General features: G+C 35.5%; 1 protein-coding gene across 5 annotated transcripts in view; it reads left to right on the forward strand.

Annotated features, from left to right (window-relative positions):
• SMAD2 (SMAD family member 2) overlaps positions 1-18,485 on the forward strand; it is a 107,731-nt gene that overhangs the window by 75,630 nt on the left and 13,616 nt on the right. For all 5 annotated transcript variants that reach the window (XM_082354602.1, XM_082354604.1, XM_082354601.1 and 2 more), the window contains 4 exons: positions 11,761-11,814; positions 13,008-13,220; positions 16,304-16,441; positions 16,625-16,769. In XM_082354602.1, the coding sequence (XP_082210728.1) occupies positions 11,761-11,814; positions 13,008-13,220; positions 16,304-16,441; positions 16,625-16,769 (550 nt within the window). The remainder of the gene's footprint in view (positions 1-11,760; positions 11,815-13,007; positions 13,221-16,303; positions 16,442-16,624; positions 16,770-18,485) is intronic.

Consider the following 18,485-nt stretch of genomic DNA (forward strand, 5'->3'; position numbering starts at 1 on the left):
ATATTGAGCTGCATGTGCTACCTATATATTTTGGAGATTAATCCTTTGTCAGTTGCTTTGTTTGCAAATATTTTCTCCCAATCTGAGTGTTGTCTTTTCATCTTGTTTATGGTTTCCTTTGCTGTGCAAAAGCTTTTGAATTTCATTAGGTCCCATTTGTTTATTTTTGTTTTTATTTCCATTTCTCTAGGAGGTGGGTCAAAAAGGACCTTGCTTTGATTTATGTCATAGAGTGTCCTGCCTATGTTTTCCTCTAAGAGTTTTATAGTGTCTGGCCTAACATCTAGGTCTTTAATCCATTTTGAGTTTATTTTTGTGTATGGTGTTAGGGAACGTTCTAATTTCATTCTTTTCCATGGAGCTGTCCAGTTTTCTCAGCACTGCTTATTGAAGAGGATGTCTTTTCTCCATTGTATATTCTTAACCTCCTTTATCAAAGATAAGGTGACCATATGTGCATGGGTTTATCGTATATTCTTACCTCCTTTATCAACGATAAGGTGACCATATGTGCATGGGTTTATCTCTGGGCTTTCTATCCTGTTCCATTGATCTATATTTCTGTTTTTGTGCCAGTACCATACTGTCTTGATTATTGTACCTTTTTAGTATAGTCTGAAGTTAGGGATCCTGATTCCTCCAGCTCCATTTTTCTTTCTCAAGATTGCTTTGGCTAATCTGGGTCTTTGGTGTTTCCATACAAATTGTGAAATTTTTTTATTGTATTTCTGTGAAAAATGCTATTGGTAGTTTGATAGGGATTGCATTGAATCTCTAGATTGCTTTGGGTAGTATAGTCATTTTCACAATGTTGATTCTTCCAATCCAAGAACATGGTATATCTCTCCATCTGTTTGTATCATCTTTCATTTCCTTCATCAGCGTCTTATAGTTTTCTGCATACAGGTCTTCTGTCTCCTTAGGTAGGTTTATTCCTAGGTATTTTATTCTTTTTGTTGCAATGATAAATGAGAGTGTTTCCTTAATTTCTCTTTCAGGTTTCTCATCATTAGTGTATAGGAATGCAAGAGACTTCTGTGCATTAATTTTGTATCCTGCTACTTTACCAAATTGATTGATTAGCCTAGTAGTTTTCTAGTGGCATCTTTAGGATTCTCTATGTATAGTATCATGTCATCTGCAAACAGTGACAGCTTTAATTCTTCTTTTCCGATTTGGATTCCTTTTATTTCTCTTTCTTCTTTGGTTGCTGTGGCTAAAAATTCCAAAACTATGTTGAATAATAGTGGCCAGAGTGGACATCCTTGTCTTGTTCCCGATCTTAGAGGAAATGGTTTCAGTTTTTCACCGTTCAGAACAATGTTGGCTGTGGGTTTGTCATATATGCCCTTTATTATGTTGAGGTAAGTTCCCTCTGTGCCTACTTTCTGGAGGGTTTTTATGATAAATGGGTGTTGAATTTTGTCGAAAGCTTTTTCTGCATCTATTGAGATGATCATATTGTTTTTCTCCTTCAATTTGTTACTGTGGTTTATCACACTGATTGATTTGCGTATATTGAAGAATGCTTGCACTCCTGGGATAAACCCCACTTGATCATGGTGTATGATCCTTTTAATGTGCTGTTGGATTCTGTTTGCTAGTATTTTGTTGAGGATTTTTGCATCTATGTTCATCAGTGATGTTGGCCTGTAGTTTTCTTTTTTTGTGGCATGTTTGTCTGGTTTTGATATCAGGGTGATGATGGCCTCGTAGAATGAATTTGGGAGTGTTCCTTCCTCTGCTGTGTTTTTGAAGAGTTTGAGAAGGATGGGTGTTAGCTCTTCTCTAAATGTTTGATAGAATTTGCCTGTGAAGCTGTCTGGTCCTGGGGTTTTGTTCATTTGAAAATTTTTAATCACAGTCTCAGTTTCAGTGCTTGTGATTAGTCTATTGATATTTTCTATTTCTTCCTGGTTCAGTCTTGGAAGTTTGTGCTTTTCTAAGAGTTTGTCCAGTTCTTCCAGGTTCTCCATTTTATTGGCATATAGTTGCTTGTAGTAATCTCTCATGATCCTTTGTATTTCTGCAGTGTCAGTTGTTACTTCTCCTTTTTCGTTTCTAATTGTATTGATTTGAGTCTTCTCCCTTTTTTTCTTGATGAGTCTGGCTAATGGTTTATCAATTTTGTTTATCTTCTCAAAGAACCAGCTTTTAGTTTTATTGATCTTTGCTATCATTTCCTTCATTTCTTTTTCATTTATTTCTGATCTGATCTGTATGATTTCTTTCCTTCTGCTAACTTTGGGGTTTTTTTGTTCTTTTTTCTCTGCTTTAGGTGTAAGGATAGGTTGTTTATTTGAGATTTTTCTTGTTTCTTGAGGTAGGATTGTATTACTATAAACTTCCCTCTTAGAACTGCTTTTGCTGCATCCCATAGGTTTTGGGTCATTGTGTTTTCATTGTCATTTGTTTCTCGGTATTTTTTGATTTCCTCTTTGATTTCTTCAGTGATCTCTTGGTTATTTAGTAGTGTATTGTTTAGCCTCCATGTGTTTGTATTTATTACACATTTTTTTCCTGTAATTGATATCTAGTCAATTGTTTTTGGTGTCTGCTCCCAGTGAGTAAGGTTGGTTCAGTGGGTTGTGTAGGCTTCCTGATAGAGGGGACTGGTGCCCATGTTCTGGTGGATGAGGCTGGATCTTGTCTTTCTGGTGGGCAGGACCACATCCAGTGGTGTGTTTTGGGGTGTTTGTGAACTTATGATTTTAGGCAGCCTCTCTGCTAATTGTTGGGTTTGTGTTCCTGTCTTGCTGGTTGTTTGGCATAGGGTGTTCAACACTGTAGCTTGCTCGTTGTTGAGTGCAGCTGGGTCTTAGCATTGAGGTGGAGATCTCTGGGAAAGCTTTCCCTGTTTGATATTGCATGGGGCCGGGAGGTCTCTGGTGGACCAATGTCCTGAACTTGGCTCTCCCAGCTCACAGGCTCAGGCCTGACACCCGGCCAGCGCACTAAGACCCTGTCAGCCACATGGCTCAGAAGAAAAGGGAGAGAAGAATAAATAAGAAAGAAAGAAAATAAATAAATAAAATAATCAAAATAGAAAAAAATTATTAAAAATAAAAAAATTAGGAAGTAAAAAGAAAAAGAGAGAAAAAGAAACCAGAGAGCAACCAAACCAAAAAACAAATCCTCCAATGATAAAAAGCGCTAAAAAGTATATTAAAAAAAAAAGAAAAGGACAGTCAGAACCCTAGGACAAATGGCAAAAGCAAAGCTATACAGACAAAACCACACAAAGAAGCTTACACATACTCACAAAATGAGAAAAAGGAAAATACATATATATTAAAAAAAATTTTTAAAGGAAGAGAGCAGCCAAATCAGTGAACAAATCTACCAATGATAATAAGCTGTAAATACTAAACTAAGAATAACGTAAAACCAGAGACAAATTAGATGCAGAAAGCAAACCCCAAGTCTGTAGTTGCTTCCAAAGTCCATCGTCTCAATTTTGGGATTATTTGTTGTCTATTCAGGTAATCCAGAGATGAAGGATACATCAAGTTGATTGTGGAGATTTAATCCGCTGCTCCCGAGGCTGCTGGGAGAGATTCCCCTTTCTCTTCTATGTTCGCACAGCTCCTGGGGTTCAGCTTTGGATTTGGCCCCGCCTCTGCGTGTAGGTTGCCTGAGGGCGTCTGTTCCCCGCCCAGACAGGACAGGGTTAAAGGAGCGGCTGATTAGGGGGCTCTTTCTCACTCAGGCTGGGGGGAGGGAGGGGTACAGAATGAGGGGCGAGCCTGTGGTGGCAGAGGCCAGCGTGACATTGCACCAGCCTGAGGCACACCATGTGTTCTCCTGGGGAAGTTGTTCCTGGATCATGGGACCCTGGGCATGGTGGGCTGCACAGGCTTCTGGTGGGGAGGTGTGGATAGTGACCTGTGCTTGCACACAGGCTTCTTGGTGGCTGCAGTAGCAGCCTTAGTGTTTCATGCCCGTCTCTGGTGTCCGCACTGATAGCCGCGGCTCGGGCCTGTCTCTGGAGCTCGTTTAGGCGTTTCTCTGAATCCCCTGTCCTCATGCACCCTGAAACAGTGGTCTCTTGCCTCTTAGGCAGTTCCAGACTTATTCCCGGACTCCCTCCCGGCTAGCTGTGGTACACTAGCCCCCTTCAGGCTGTATTCACGCAGCCAACCCCAGTCCTCTCCCTGGGATCTGACCTCCAAAGCCCGAGCCTCAGCTCCCAGCCCTCACCCGCCCCGGCAGCTGAACAGAGAAGCCTGTCAGGCTGGTGAGTGCTGGTCGGCACCCATCCTCTGTGCGGGAATCTCTCCGCTTTGCCCTCCGCACCCCTGTTGCTGTGCTCTCCTCCGTGGCTCTGAAGCTTCCCCCCCTGCCACCCGCAGTGTCCACCAGTGAAGGGGCTTCCTAGTATGTGGAAACTTTTCCTCCTCCACAGCTCCCTCCCAGAGGTGCAGGTCCCATCCCTATTCTTTTGTCTCTGTTTTTTCTTTTTTCTTTTGCCCTACCCAGGTACGTGGGGAGTTTCTTGCTTTTTGGGAAGTCTGAGGTCTTCTGCCAGCGTTCAGTAGGTGTTCTGTAGGAGCTGTTCCACATGTAGATGTAGTTTTGATGTATTTGTGGGGAGGAAGGTGATCTCCATGTTTTACTCCTCCCCCATCTTGAAGACGCCCCCCTTTCATTGTTATTTAATTATTATTATCATTTAAGTATTTTTGAATTCCTCTTGCGATTTCTTCTTTGATCCATGATTATTGAGAAGTTTGGTCTTTTAGAAGTATGGGGGTTTTCTAGATAGTTCATTGATTTCTCACTTAATTCCATTATGATTCAAATACACTATGTATGATTTCAGTCCTTCGAAATTTACTAAAAATTATTTTATGCCACAACATGGCTTATTTATCTTGATGAGAGTTCCATTTATAGTTTAAAAAATGTTGTTCAATTGTAGTGTTACTCTGTCACTTAGGATCATTGATGGTATTGTTTAAATCTTGACTCTGTCTGATTTGTTTCTACTTGTTATACCACTCACAGAGAGGAGTGTTAAAGTCTCTTAACTGTGGCTTTGGATTTGTCTGTTTTTCCTTTTAGTCCTGTCAGTTTTTGCTTCATGTATTTTGAATCGCTGTTATTAAGTGGTGCACATTTAAATTGTCCTTCTGATGAAGTGACCCTTGTTATAAAATGTGTCTCATATAAACATCACCATATATTCTTATTTCACAGGTGGTATGGTATATTTACTTTTACCATCCTTTTACTTTTGGTCTACCTGCATCTTTATATTTAAAATGTGTCTGTTGTGGATACCTTTTTATGTCTTCCTTAATCTAACAATCATTGTCTTTTAATTGGAGTATTTAGTTCCTTTATAATTAATGTAGTTCTTGATAATCATTGGGTTTGGGTTACCATTTTGCTATTTCTTTTTTGTCTGTGCCATCTGGTTTTTGTTCCTCTGTTCCTGATTTCCTGACTTCTTTAGATTAATCAAATATATTTATATTTGAATCCACTCTGTTTACTCTCTTGAATTTGTAGCAGTATCACTTAGTATTATTTTCTCAGTGAGTGTTCTCGTGATTACAGTGTATATCCCCTATCATCACCTTCTACTTAGAATGTTACTTAAATTGTAATATTTTACAACTTCATATGAAATATAGGAACTTTACAACACTATAATTCCATTCACCTACCTCTGTCGTTTGTGCTACTGTTTTCATATATTTTATTTATAAATATGTATAAACCCCCAAATGTTATTTTTTGCTTTAGACTTTGAGGTTTTTAAAAAAATTATTTTAAAGAATTGAAAAGTAATGTTTTTTATTTACCTATCTTTTTTTTCCATTTCTGCTCTTCTTTTCCTGTAGAAATTTGTCCAGTTGTTTTAGCACCATTAGTTGAAGATACTTTTCTTTTTTCATTGATTTACCTTGGTTTCTTTGTTGAAAATCAAGTGATAAGGTATATGTGTGTCTAACTTTTGGTCTTCTCTATGCCAGTTCAGTGACTTCATTTCAGATAATCTGTTTTTCAGTTTCATAACTTCCATTTTAAACTCTTTATCTGATAAGTCCAGTATCTGGTTCATATGTAGCTTTGCTTGTGTTAACTTTAAAGTCTTGATTATGGGTCAGTTTTTCCTACTTCTTTGCATGTCTCATGTTTTTTTAGTTGGATGCTGGATATTGTATATAAAATAATACTAGAGTGTAATATAGATAATATTTTCCTTATGAAAGACTCACCCTTTTCTTTCTCTGGTTGCTAAGTTGGGGATCTAATCTCTTCCATATATTAGGAGTTGAGTTGAATAGGTGATGATTTAATCCTTGACATCAAATCACCTCAGGTCTGAAGGAGGGGCAGTCCCCTACCTCAGCAGGTCTTTCAGATATGAGTATGGTGAGACTGTAGGATCTCTCACTGCTTTGCAGCCTTTGCCTGAAACTTCCTGTGCTACCATGTACTACTCAGCTAAAGACATGAGGGTTAGAATTGTCTAATGAAGAAGACTGTGTCTGTGGTTGGGCTTCTCAGATTCCAGTTGCCAGTGTGTGGCCATTAAAATTTCAGCCAGTTTCTCCTTTGGCAAGTACAATCCTACATGTGTCTATGTCCTAACTTGGCAGATACTCCCAGCAATGAAAATGGTTACCACTCTCTACTTAAATAGGAAGAGCTCATCCTTCTCTAAACTACTTCACTTAGACTTAAATGGATCTACAGTTTTTGGGTCACTTTTTGGTAAAAAATATAATTTTTTTTAGTGTTTCTGATATTTTCTTATTGTAGGAGCAAGGTTTTTTCCAACAGTCTTCTACATTCTAACCATAAGGGGAACCCTATAGAAGGTACTAATAAAAACAGAAGAGCAACTGTATTCTCATTATGAACATAATTCATGCTTGTAGAAAATTTGGAAATACATAGAACATAATAAAGAAACATGAAGGAAGTATGTATTTTTAAACTGGAATTGACATAGTACCTATTTCTTTTATTTTTGCTTAATCTCATATTTTTACCATTCTATGTCAAATAAAAGTTAAACAGTATTTTACAGGTTAAAATTATGTTGCAACATTTTGAATTATGCAACAAGTGGATGTTCATTATAAAAAATTAAACAGGTAAAACAAGAAACTTTAAACATTATATATAATTCATAAAAAACAGTACTGCAATGAACATCATAGAAAGATAGGTAGAAAGTGACAGAGGAATTTGCACCTAGGATCTCAGATTCTAGAAATTCTGTTCTTAACTACTGCACTAGACTTCCTCTGGCTCGTTTCAGATGACATGGGGAGAAATGCCTGCTTTTGCAATATATTGCTGAGGTAAGACTTGTTTGGTGATTAAGTAGGGATATGGTTGAAGGAATAATCCATCATGATTCTCAGTTTTTTGAAGGGTTTGTGAATGTGATTCGTCTGTGTATTCAGTAAATGAGATTTTTTTAAAGCATATGTTTAAGCCTTTTTTGGTATAAAAACAAAATCGTAGATAATTTTAGTTCTTCGGGATTATCTCTGTAATATGAATGCAAAGATAAAACTAAATGATTTTAAGGCCTTTAACTTTCCTGTCCTTCCATATATGCCTTTTGAAAGAATAAGTCTATTTTTATTTTCTTATTTGAATGATAATAACTTATGGTTAGTTAACACACTGAAACTTATAAAAGTAAAATATACATTTCTTTGCCATTAATTTTGCTCAAGAAATTCAAAGTAATTTTAATATTTCTCAAAAAGTTATAAAATAGATACTAAACATGTAACATCTCATACCAAAATGAATTCCATTTGGAGAAAATGCTTAAATTAAAAAATGAGACTCTAATTTCTAGGACATGTGTTGAAGAATTTTTTAAATAATCTGAGCAAGAACTATGCAACATATAAAACCATAGAAGAAAAGGTTGATAAATTTGAATATATAAAATTGAAAATGTTACCACTGCACACCTGTTAGAATGTTCAAAATATGAATTCTGGCAAGGATGTGGAGCAGCAAGATCATTGCTGATGGGAATGCAAAATGAATGGTACAGCCACTTTGGAAGACAGATTGGCAGACTCTTACAAAGCTAAACATACTCTTGACCATGCGATCAGCAGTCATGCTCCTTAGTATTCACCTAAAATAGTTGAAAATTTATGTACACACAGAAACTTGCACATGGATGTTTATAGTGGCTTTATTCATAATTGCCAAAATTTGGAAGCAACCAAGATGTCCTTCAGTAAGTGAATGAATAAATAAACTGTGGCATATCCAGACAATGGAATGTTATTCAGTGCTAAAATGAAAACTGCTAAATAAAGGCATGAAAATACATGGAACCTTAAATGCATATTACAAGTCAAAGAAGCCAGTCTGAGAAGACTATATACTTTATGATTTCAGCTATGTGATGTTCCAGAAAAGGCACAAACAACTATAGAGACAGTAAAAAGATCAGTGATTGCTAGGGGCTAGAGGGCAGGGAAGGATGAACAGGTAAGCACGGAAGATTTTTAGGGAAGTGTAACTATTTGGTATGATACTACAATGGTGAATACATGTCATTATACATTTGTCAAAATTTGTAGAATGTACAGCACCAAGGATGAACCCTAATGTAAATTATGGGCTTTGAGTGATAATGATGTCTATGTAGGTTCCTCAGTTACAATAAATGTACGTTGTGGCACACGACACTGATGGCAGGCGAGGTTATACATGTATGTGTACATGGGTATATGGGAACTCTTGTACATTATGCTTAATTTTGCTGTGAACCTAAAACTCTAAAAAATAATGTTATACAAAATTTTTTTTACTTTGAAAGACCTACCAAAACAAACCAAAAAAACTTGGGGAAGTATTTGTAAATGTATGACAAGCCTAATAACTGATTTCTAAATTTAAAACCTACAAATAAAGAGGAAAAAAACAGTAGTTAATAGAAAAGGGACATGAAGAACATGAGTGCACTATTTATAACAAAATAAAAATAAGTAAAATTTTAAAAAATCAGAGTTGCCCCATTTAAACCTTTCAAATTGTTACATGTCAGAAGGTAGTGACATGGCATGAAGAAACACTAGCTCATAAATTGTTGGTGGGTCTAAACATTTTGGGAAGGTACTTTGGTACTTATAAAAGTTTAACCTCACGTTCCTTTTGATCTAATATTTCCTTGTTGAAAAAATGTATCCTACAAAGATCTGCGAACTTGTATGCAAGGTTACGTGCACAAGGGTTTCTCTAGATGTTTTAACTGCAAGTAATATAAACTAGCTTTAAATAGTGAGATTATTACTTCTCATAACTGGAAGTTCCAGACTTCAGTAGAAGCATGTATATACGAATAACTAATAGGTTAATCCTCATTTTACCTGGCTCTGTTCAAGAAAAAAGTTTCTAGAAAGTTCTGTTAGCTAATAAATGTTTAGCTTAATTTAAGTTCTAAAAATTTTATATATGATGATAATCAACTTTTCTTTTCATAATATATAGTGTAACTTTTATCACATCTGACTGGACTCCTTTTAGTCTAAACTAATGAACTGTGATTCTACTGGTCACGTCTTATAAGTATTTAATAGAGGGAGTAAACAGTTAAAAGATATGAAAAATTGGGCAGTTTCCTCCATTTCTAATAGTGGCTTTGTTTATTTTATCTCAGCTTCAGGAAACAGCAGTGAGTTTTAGTTCATTGTTCTAAATATATTTTGACCTTTCATAGCTGTACCTGTTGTGACTTGCCAACAGATTTTTCAAACTGAGGAATAAAAAAAGAACATAAGAACTTTGTTATGGAAGGCTGTTCTGTCTTCTCAAAAATCATTATCACCTGTTCTTTATTTTTGATTCATTAGTTTATGTGGGAATTGCTGTTTCACCTGTGTTGCCTGGTATTTTAGGTCATGGTTATAGTGTGGAGAGGGGAGAGGTCTACAGGGGGCATCTGACCTTATTCTACATCTATGCCATTGCTATATTTTTAAAGCTTGGGAGCTGTAAGTCATGCTTTTTTGGGTAACATTCTCAAAATATGTAGAGAATAATGATAAGAAAACAAAATTTATCCTACAATTATAATATTATTTAACAACAGTTTACAACAAATATGTTTTAAAATTTAGTTGCATGAAATTGAGTGAAGTAATCTCTCAGTCACTGTTTTTCTTGTGTCTGTGGTTCTTCCTTCTTTTTCTTATTTTATGTGTTTGTGCCCCCTCCTCCCTTATTTTCTTGATTAGATTTAGCCAGTTTACCTAAAACTGGAAGAAATGAATACTTTTCTAAGAAAATATAATTTACTGAAACTGACTCCAGGAAATAGAGCTGTCTGAACAGTCAACCTTCATAGAAGAAATAGAGAAGTGTCTTAGAATAAACCCTAGAAAATTTTTAACTGCAAAGAATTTCACACGGGAATTCTACTGAAATATTAAAGAATATGTTATTCCAATGCTAAGTAGTTTAAATAAACTGTTACAGAGCATAGAAAAGACTTAAACCTTTTAGCTTGTCTTTATGAGACAGCGTAATATTTGTGCTTGCAACATAGATCTACAGACCAGTATTGCTTACGATTATTGATGCACAATTCCTAAATAATTTTCTCTCTCTCATCCTCACAGCCAGCGTCATACTTAATGGGCAAATACTAGAAGTAGTTCCTTAAAGTTAAGAGTAAGCCAAGAATTTCTGCTATCACCACTGTTTTATCAAAATGTGACATACCCCAAAATGATTGATAAATTATATCACATAAAAGTTTTTTTGACACTGCTTAATCAAAATTGGGATGAAGAATCATAAGCCAGGTGACCAAATATTTGCATCCCATACCATGAAAAGACTAATATCACTAAAACATAAAGAGCCTTCTGTAAATCAGTGAGAAAAGTGATCAACACAATAGAAAATTGAGCAAAAGAAAAAAACAAACTATTCACAGGAAGGAAATAAAATATAAACAAGTATACAACTGCTCAATGTCATTTATAAGAGAAATACAAATTAAAACTATACTTGTTAAGACCTTGTTCTTACTTATCAACAATAGCACATGAGCCTCCCCTATTTATGTTGTTACTGGGAATGTAAACCGGTACAACCTCTATAGATGCCAATTTTGGCAAAATTTATCAAATTACAGATGGACAACCCTTTGATTTGGCAGTTTCTCTTTTAGAGCCTACCCTTCAGATACAATTGAGAATATGCATACTTGTGAGATTAGTTATTAGAATCTTGGTTCTTAAAGCAAAAGATTGAAGATAACCTGAATATCCATCAATATGGGATCATAATATTCCATAATGTAATGTTATGCAGCTAATAGATGGATAGATGGATGGATAAATAGATACGTAAGTAAAAGGGAAAGATGTCAACATCTCTGATAGAATAAGTAATAATAAAAGCAAAGTTCAGAACTGTGCTACCATTTGTACATAAAAAGCAGGAGGCACAGAACACAATATATTTGCTTATATGGTTTGAAGAATATTTCTGGAAAGGTACACAAAGAACTGGCAACATGGGATGCCTTTGGAAGAGGGTAGCTTGAAGCCAGGACTTTTTTGTATCTTTTATGTATTGAAGCTTCCAAAATTAAACTTCCATTAAGCAGTTGTATATTTTGAATTCTTGGTATGTAAATTATCTGTATTATCTGTGACCATTACAACCAGATACAATCAATTTTATTATTATTTGGTCAGAACTTATGGAAGTACTTTTACAGCTGTTTTAAAATTGAATCTTTTGTTTCAGGATCTCCAGCAGAACTGTCTCCTACTACTCTTTCCCCTGTTAATCATAGTTTGGGTAAGTTGCAGATACTTTTCCCCTACTGTTTTTATACCTTTTTAATTAAATGTCCTTTCTGGTAATTATTTTCCATATATATGAGGAAGAGATCCCAGTGAATAATCAAATGATTGTTCAAATTAGTGCTTTCTAAAAATGATACTGATAATGTGCCTCAATATTACTAAAACTCTTTTCTCCCGGCACATATAAGGAGTTAATAATCTTTTTATTCATGGAAATCATATTCATTATTCATGAAAAATTTTCTTATATGGCTAGATTTTTATGTATATATTTAGTTTCTGATATATTTTATAATAGCAATTATTCATATGAAATGTGTGTATAAATATATATAGACATATATCACTCACATATGTACATGTAGTATGGGAGATTATATATATGTGATAGCTAATACATACGTATATACATGTATATACGGTCTGTAGTTTATTCTTGGTCTTCATTTTACCTATTTCACGATTTCTTTTCAGTTTCTACACATTGGAATTTATTCTACAAAATTGTCATTTTTTCCCCATGATATTGCTTATGATGCATTTTAATCAAAATTACAACACTTTAATACATGTGATCCTCGTTTTCTCATGAAATATGTAGATTCTTTTGATTTATATTCTGTTTCCACTTGCATGCTGTATGTTTTCTTTTTTTTTTGTATGTTTTATTACTTTCTGTTTCTTGTGTATATTTGGGTTTTCTATTTTTGTAACTAGGGTAACTCAGTGAGAATCTCATGTTAAAATAGACAAATGTCAAATATATGTCATATTTTGTATCCTATCATGACATTTTTTTTTCCCCTGTGGCTTTTGACTCATTAATCCTTGCTTCAGCTTTGTTCTACTCTGTCCTAGCCAAAATTAACTTTATAATGCAAATTGACTGTGGCACAAGCAGGGTAAAACTACTGTTAGAATAAATGATTCACCATAAAGTCTAAGAAAGCTGTTTGAAGATTAGAATAACTTAATGAGATAGGGGAAATTTGAGAAATTGAAAATCCGGAGTGATCTTTGGAATCTGGAGTTCGTGATGTAGATGTTAAGTCTGTTTCCTGGGCTGTTGCCGGTGTAGGCTGGCATAGAACATGTAAAAGTGATGATATTCAGTCTATTCTTGGCTTGAGGTGGCTTGAATTATTCACACACATTTCTTTTATGTGTTTGTTTTTTCTGCCCCAGATTTGCAGCCTGTTACTTACTCAGAACCTGCATTTTGGTGTTCAATAGCGTATTATGAATTAAACCAGAGGGTTGGAGAGACCTTCCATGCATCACAGCCCTCACTCACCGTAGACGGCTTCACAGATCCATCAAATTCAGAGAGGTTCTGCCTAGGTTTACTCTCTAACGTCAACAGAAATGCTACAGTAGAAATGACAAGAAGACATATAGGTATGTTTTTTTTCCTTATGTGAAAAACCAATGCCATATACTCGTAACGTGAGCATTATGTGGTTTACCACATCAAGAGATTGTGTGCAAAAAAGCCTGCCTTCTCTCTCTCACCTTAAGGGCAGTCATGTTTAAGTGCACAGCTTCACAGCTTTTAGTAGATCCTGGTGATCATTCCATCTGCGAACTTTTATCTTGAGCTTCTGTTAATTTGGCACCCTCAATACTGGGAAGTCCTTCAATAAATACGTGTTAAAATAACTTTACTTTGCTGAGCCTCTACCAGTCATAAAATTGTCATGTTCAGATTTTAGGGATGTAATTTTAACAAATCATGAATTTTTTTTTTTCAGTTTGTTTACGTCTCCTAGTTTTTTCCCCCTTTCAGTGAATTCATATATCAGATCTGCACACTATTAATCTGAAGCAGGATATCTAAAACAAGGACTACCATTTAATTTGTTCAAAAATAATTCATAGAATCTGAAAATGTGGTAATCCCAGGCACCCTTTCAGCAAGTTGGTGAGGTGAAAACAATTTTCACAGTGGTACTAAGATGCTGTTTGCCATTTTCACTCTCGTTCTCTCTTGACTGTACAGTGAAGTATTCCAGAGGCTTACAAGGCTTATGATTTTGCAAGGAATTAAACGTAGACTCTGATGAGAATTCTACTGTCTTCTCTTAAGCCAGACATTAAGGATATTTGCAAAAATATAGAACATTGCTACTCTTCTCACTGATTTTTTCTTTGGTTTGCAAAATGGTTATTTTTCATAAACTTGTTTATGTTAATATGTAGTGGGTTTATTATTTTGATTTTCAAATGAATTAATAAATTTTTTTGAATCTCAGTTTTCACACATAATATGGTAAGTTTGCATAGATGTAATCCACATAAACAGCAACTCTTTGGGTCATCAGTATTTTTTTGACAATGACGTAAAAAATAGTTTGAGCACCACAAAAATAACTGAACATAGTTCTCATCACCTTAAAGTAACTTCTTTTAATAATAATTAGCTTCTGTTCATTTAATTAACCGTCACTCGTATGAGAAATAATGCTGATCACTAAAGAGTCAGTGTGATATTGCAAGTACTAGTGACTTCAGAGGTCTGTTAGTTGGCTCCATGTGGAATTTCTCAAATCTTGCTTGATGTATAAATTTTATATAATCTTCCTAAGGTACTCAGGTATCTTATAGGTGAGGAAGGCCTCTGAATATCTGCCCTCTTTTAACTAAAACAGTTCTGAATTTTCCAGGTTCTAATTAGGACTCTGCATAAAAATTTAACAAAACGTTTACCCTACCTTATTTACTTCTGTACAAAATTTTAGATTGCTGTAATTATTGGATCATCTCTTTTTACTTTTGATTTCTAGTTTATTGGGTGCTTTTGATCAGAAACTATAGCCTGAAAAATCTCTACTTTTTGGACTTAATGTTTTCCTAATGGTCAAGTGAACAACTTTATTTTTTATATAAGTATTCTGTAGTCATTAAGAGAACAGGGCACCAGGTTCCATATTTATGTAGTAAATCTGGCTTGTTGGTTTATATTAATTTTCTTTTGCTGCATAACATATTACCACACATTTACCAGCCTAAAACCACACAAATTTACTGTGTCACAGTTTTTGTGGGTTAGGAGTCTCCTCAGGGTCTCACAAAGGGAAATCAAAGGGTCAGCTGGGCTGTGTTCTCATCTGAAGCTTGAGGTCCTTTTCCAAGCTCACAGGTGATTATTGCAGAGTTCACTTCCTTGAAGTTATGGCACTGAGATCCTCATTTCCTGCAGATTGTAAGCTAGAGGCTGCTATCAGCAACTAGAGGCCACCTGCGTGGCCCCCTCCATCTTCACAGTTAGCAGTGAAGACTCTGTTGTGTTGAATTCCTGTTGCTCACACTTTGAATCACTTTCACCAGGGCCAGCCCAGTCCCTTTTAAGGGCTGTCACCTGATTAAGTCAGGCCCACCAAAGGTAGTCTTAGTTTCTTATGGTCAGTTGATTTGAGAACTTAATTACATCCGAAAAATCCCTTTAAGCAGTATGTAGATTAGTGTTTGATTGAATAATTGAGAAGATAAATACACCAGGGTGAGAATCTTAAGTGCTATCTTAGAATTCTGCTTTTCACAATTTTTTCTTTAATCTTTGTATTGCTAATATTTTATGTATATTTGATCTGCTAATATTTTGTGTATATTTGATCTGTCAAATTCTGAAAGAGGTATATTAAAATCTCCCAATATAATTTTTTCTTATCTAATTCTGCTTATATAAATAGGGAGCTGGTTGCCCCCATAATATATATAGTTTTAAAAGGGGCAGATGACTCTAACCTCTTGATAATTTTTATTACCTTTTTTCTTTTTTTTTTTTTAATTTTTTTTTTTTTTTAATTTTTGGCTGTGTTGGGTCTTCGTTTCTGTGCGAGGGCTTTCTCCAGTTGTGGCAAGCGGGGGCCACTCTTCATCGCGGTGCACGGGCCTCTCACTGTCGCGGCCTCTCTTGTTGCGGAGCACAGGCTCCAGACGCGCAGGCTCAGTAGTTGTGGCTCACGGGCCTAGTTGCTCCGCGGCATGTGGGATCTTCCCAGACCAGGGCTCGAACCCGTGTCCCCTGCATTAGCAGCAGATTCTCAACCACTGCGCCACCAGGGAAGCCCTATTACCTTTTTTCTTAACCATAGTGGGCTCTTTAAAGAAATACTGTTTATTATAATAAAGGCATATTAATCCAGACATTAGTTAATTCCTTCAAATGAATTCTTTTATTTATTTAGAAATAACTGTAATTTGTATGAAATTCTTTATTTTGCTATCCATTCACTTTTCTGCATTGCTTAAGTATTTTTGATAAGCACGTACTATCTTTACAAATCAATAAAATCATTTTTAAAAAATACTTGGAAAAGTGTACAGTGGTATGTTTCAAAGTTAGATTTCAGAAAAGCATAGCTATGGAAAAAGTCATCAAAATACTTTATGTCATTTTACTATCCTCTGAGAAGACTCTTTGAAAGTCATGCTGAAATAGTAAATGTTGTAAAACTAATTCCATATATATTTTGTTTTAGGAAGAGGAGTGCGCTTATATTACATAGGCGGGGAAGTTTTTGCTGAGTGCCTAAGTGATAGTGCAATCTTTGTGCAGAGCCCCAATTGTAATCAGAGATACGGCTGGCACCCTGCAACAGTGTGTAAAATTCCACCAGGTATGGATACAACAATGTAAATAAACCTATTGTATCAACTTGCTGAGTTTTTCTTTGCTATTACTTTTAGGAATCAGGAGATGATTTGCATGCTCATATTCTAATATCTGTAGCCCTTTTAAAATGATTTTCTAATAGTAATATTCTTTTTACATAATTTTTAAATCTTTTTCTCAATCGTAGGCTGTAACCTGAAGATCTTCAACAACCAGGAATTTGCTGCTCTTCTGGCTCAGTCCGTTAATCAGGGTTTTGAAGCCGTGTATCAGCTAACTAGAATGTGCACCATAAGAATGAGTTTTGTGAAAGGGTGGGGAGCAGAATACCGGTATGAAATACATATTCGGTTCTTAAATTTCCACAACGTAATTCTTTTCTCTTTCATTCTTTGTATCTTCTGAAGTTCATGTGTATTTATTTTCCTTGAGGTTTATAGAGTTAGCAGATCTTTATGTAAAATAACAAAAGAAAGTTGGGGGCCTCTGGATTCAAAACTATTGCAAATTCCTGTGCTGGCATTATGGAACAAAGAATTAAAACATGTATGGATGGGTACCGTAACAGAATGCAGAGTGTTAAGTACCATAAATGGCATATTGGAAGGCTTATGTCAGTTCATGGAAAGAGATGTTTCGCTGGGGCTGGGGGAGGTAGTGATGACACAGGGTCTGGGTTCCGAAAGATGCCTAGGATTTCAGTAGTCACAGGTTTGTGGGGTGGAAAGTGATGATCCTGGCAGTAGAGTACAGTTCAGTTTGACTGGAGTATAGAAAGTAAAGAAGAATAAGGCTGGACAAATAAGTTGAGACAACTTCAGTATAAGGTTAAAAGGTGGAACTTCATTCAGTAATAGAAGGGAGTACTTGTTAGGTGCCAGGCACTGTGCTGCTGTGTTTTAGGTGCAGTATCTCACGCCTTTCAACATGGCTGAGAATTACTGTTGCTGTTTTTATCCTTTCTTTATAAGGTTGCAATCTTTCTAAGGTAAAAAATGGTCCAAACTAATGTTTATTTGGAAATAGGCTTAGAAAAGATTTGATAGTTTGCCCAAGGACACATTCTAAGTGGTAGAGAGGGGACTTGAGGAAAGCTCTCCCTGACTCTTCACCTCTTCTCTAAGGATAGTAAGTAGCAGTTACGTAATTGAGTTTTACCAAAGCTAATCTGTCATCAAGGGATAAGATAGATTACGCCATTGATAAATTAAACAATTGATTGGATTCCACAGCAAAGATAGGGAATACTTCATCAGCATATTAAAGAATGAAAGTATAAGTAAACTACTTAGTCTTTCTTCAGTTCACATTACTTACTGTCTGAATGTCTGCTTAAGAAGATATTCATATAGAATAGTAATAGTACTCCTGTTTCATTCAGCAGTTTGGGCCCTTCTTCAGAATTTATTTCATTGCATTTGAGCTTGATTCCCTGTCTTAAGTTTTGTGAGGTGTATGACTTTTGTGATGGTGAGATTTGAGATCTACTGGTTTGAGTACTTTTGTAAAAATATATTATGTGTTATATATGTATATCCTAGAATGAAGACTTGTCACTATTTTGTCCAAGTTATGTTAGTAGAAGAATTCACTTTTTGACTTTGCTGTAGCTCTCTTTTGTTTTAATCATTTCCCCTTTGAGATGTGATAACTTTAAAGAATGCTGAGCTTCATTTTCCCTTTGGACTTGGATTGAGTTGATATTAAAATTAGATTCAGATAGTACCATCTGATACCAATTTATTAGGTCAGACATTTTTTTTTCTCTTCAAAAGATCATAATGTTGAAGAACATGGTAGAAATTCAGTGGAATTAAATATGAATTGCATAGGTCAGGGAGAATTCCATGTGTATCTGTGGGTCTCCTGTTAAGACCAGTTTTGATTGGTAGAGAGAGATACTGCCCTTCATTCACTGTGGACTGTGCTGTTCTTTAACCCAGAGCTAATTTAAAATCTGTATGAGAAGCAGTAATATACAGTATGTTTTCATGGATAATGGAGTCAGGTACATCTACTTTGGATAATAAAGTAGTTTCCTTTAACAT

This window comes from Balaenoptera borealis (assembly GCF_965194805.1).
Source record: "Balaenoptera borealis genome assembly, chromosome: 14".
In the NCBI taxonomy this organism is placed as follows: domain Eukaryota; kingdom Metazoa; phylum Chordata; class Mammalia; order Artiodactyla; family Balaenopteridae; genus Balaenoptera; species Balaenoptera borealis.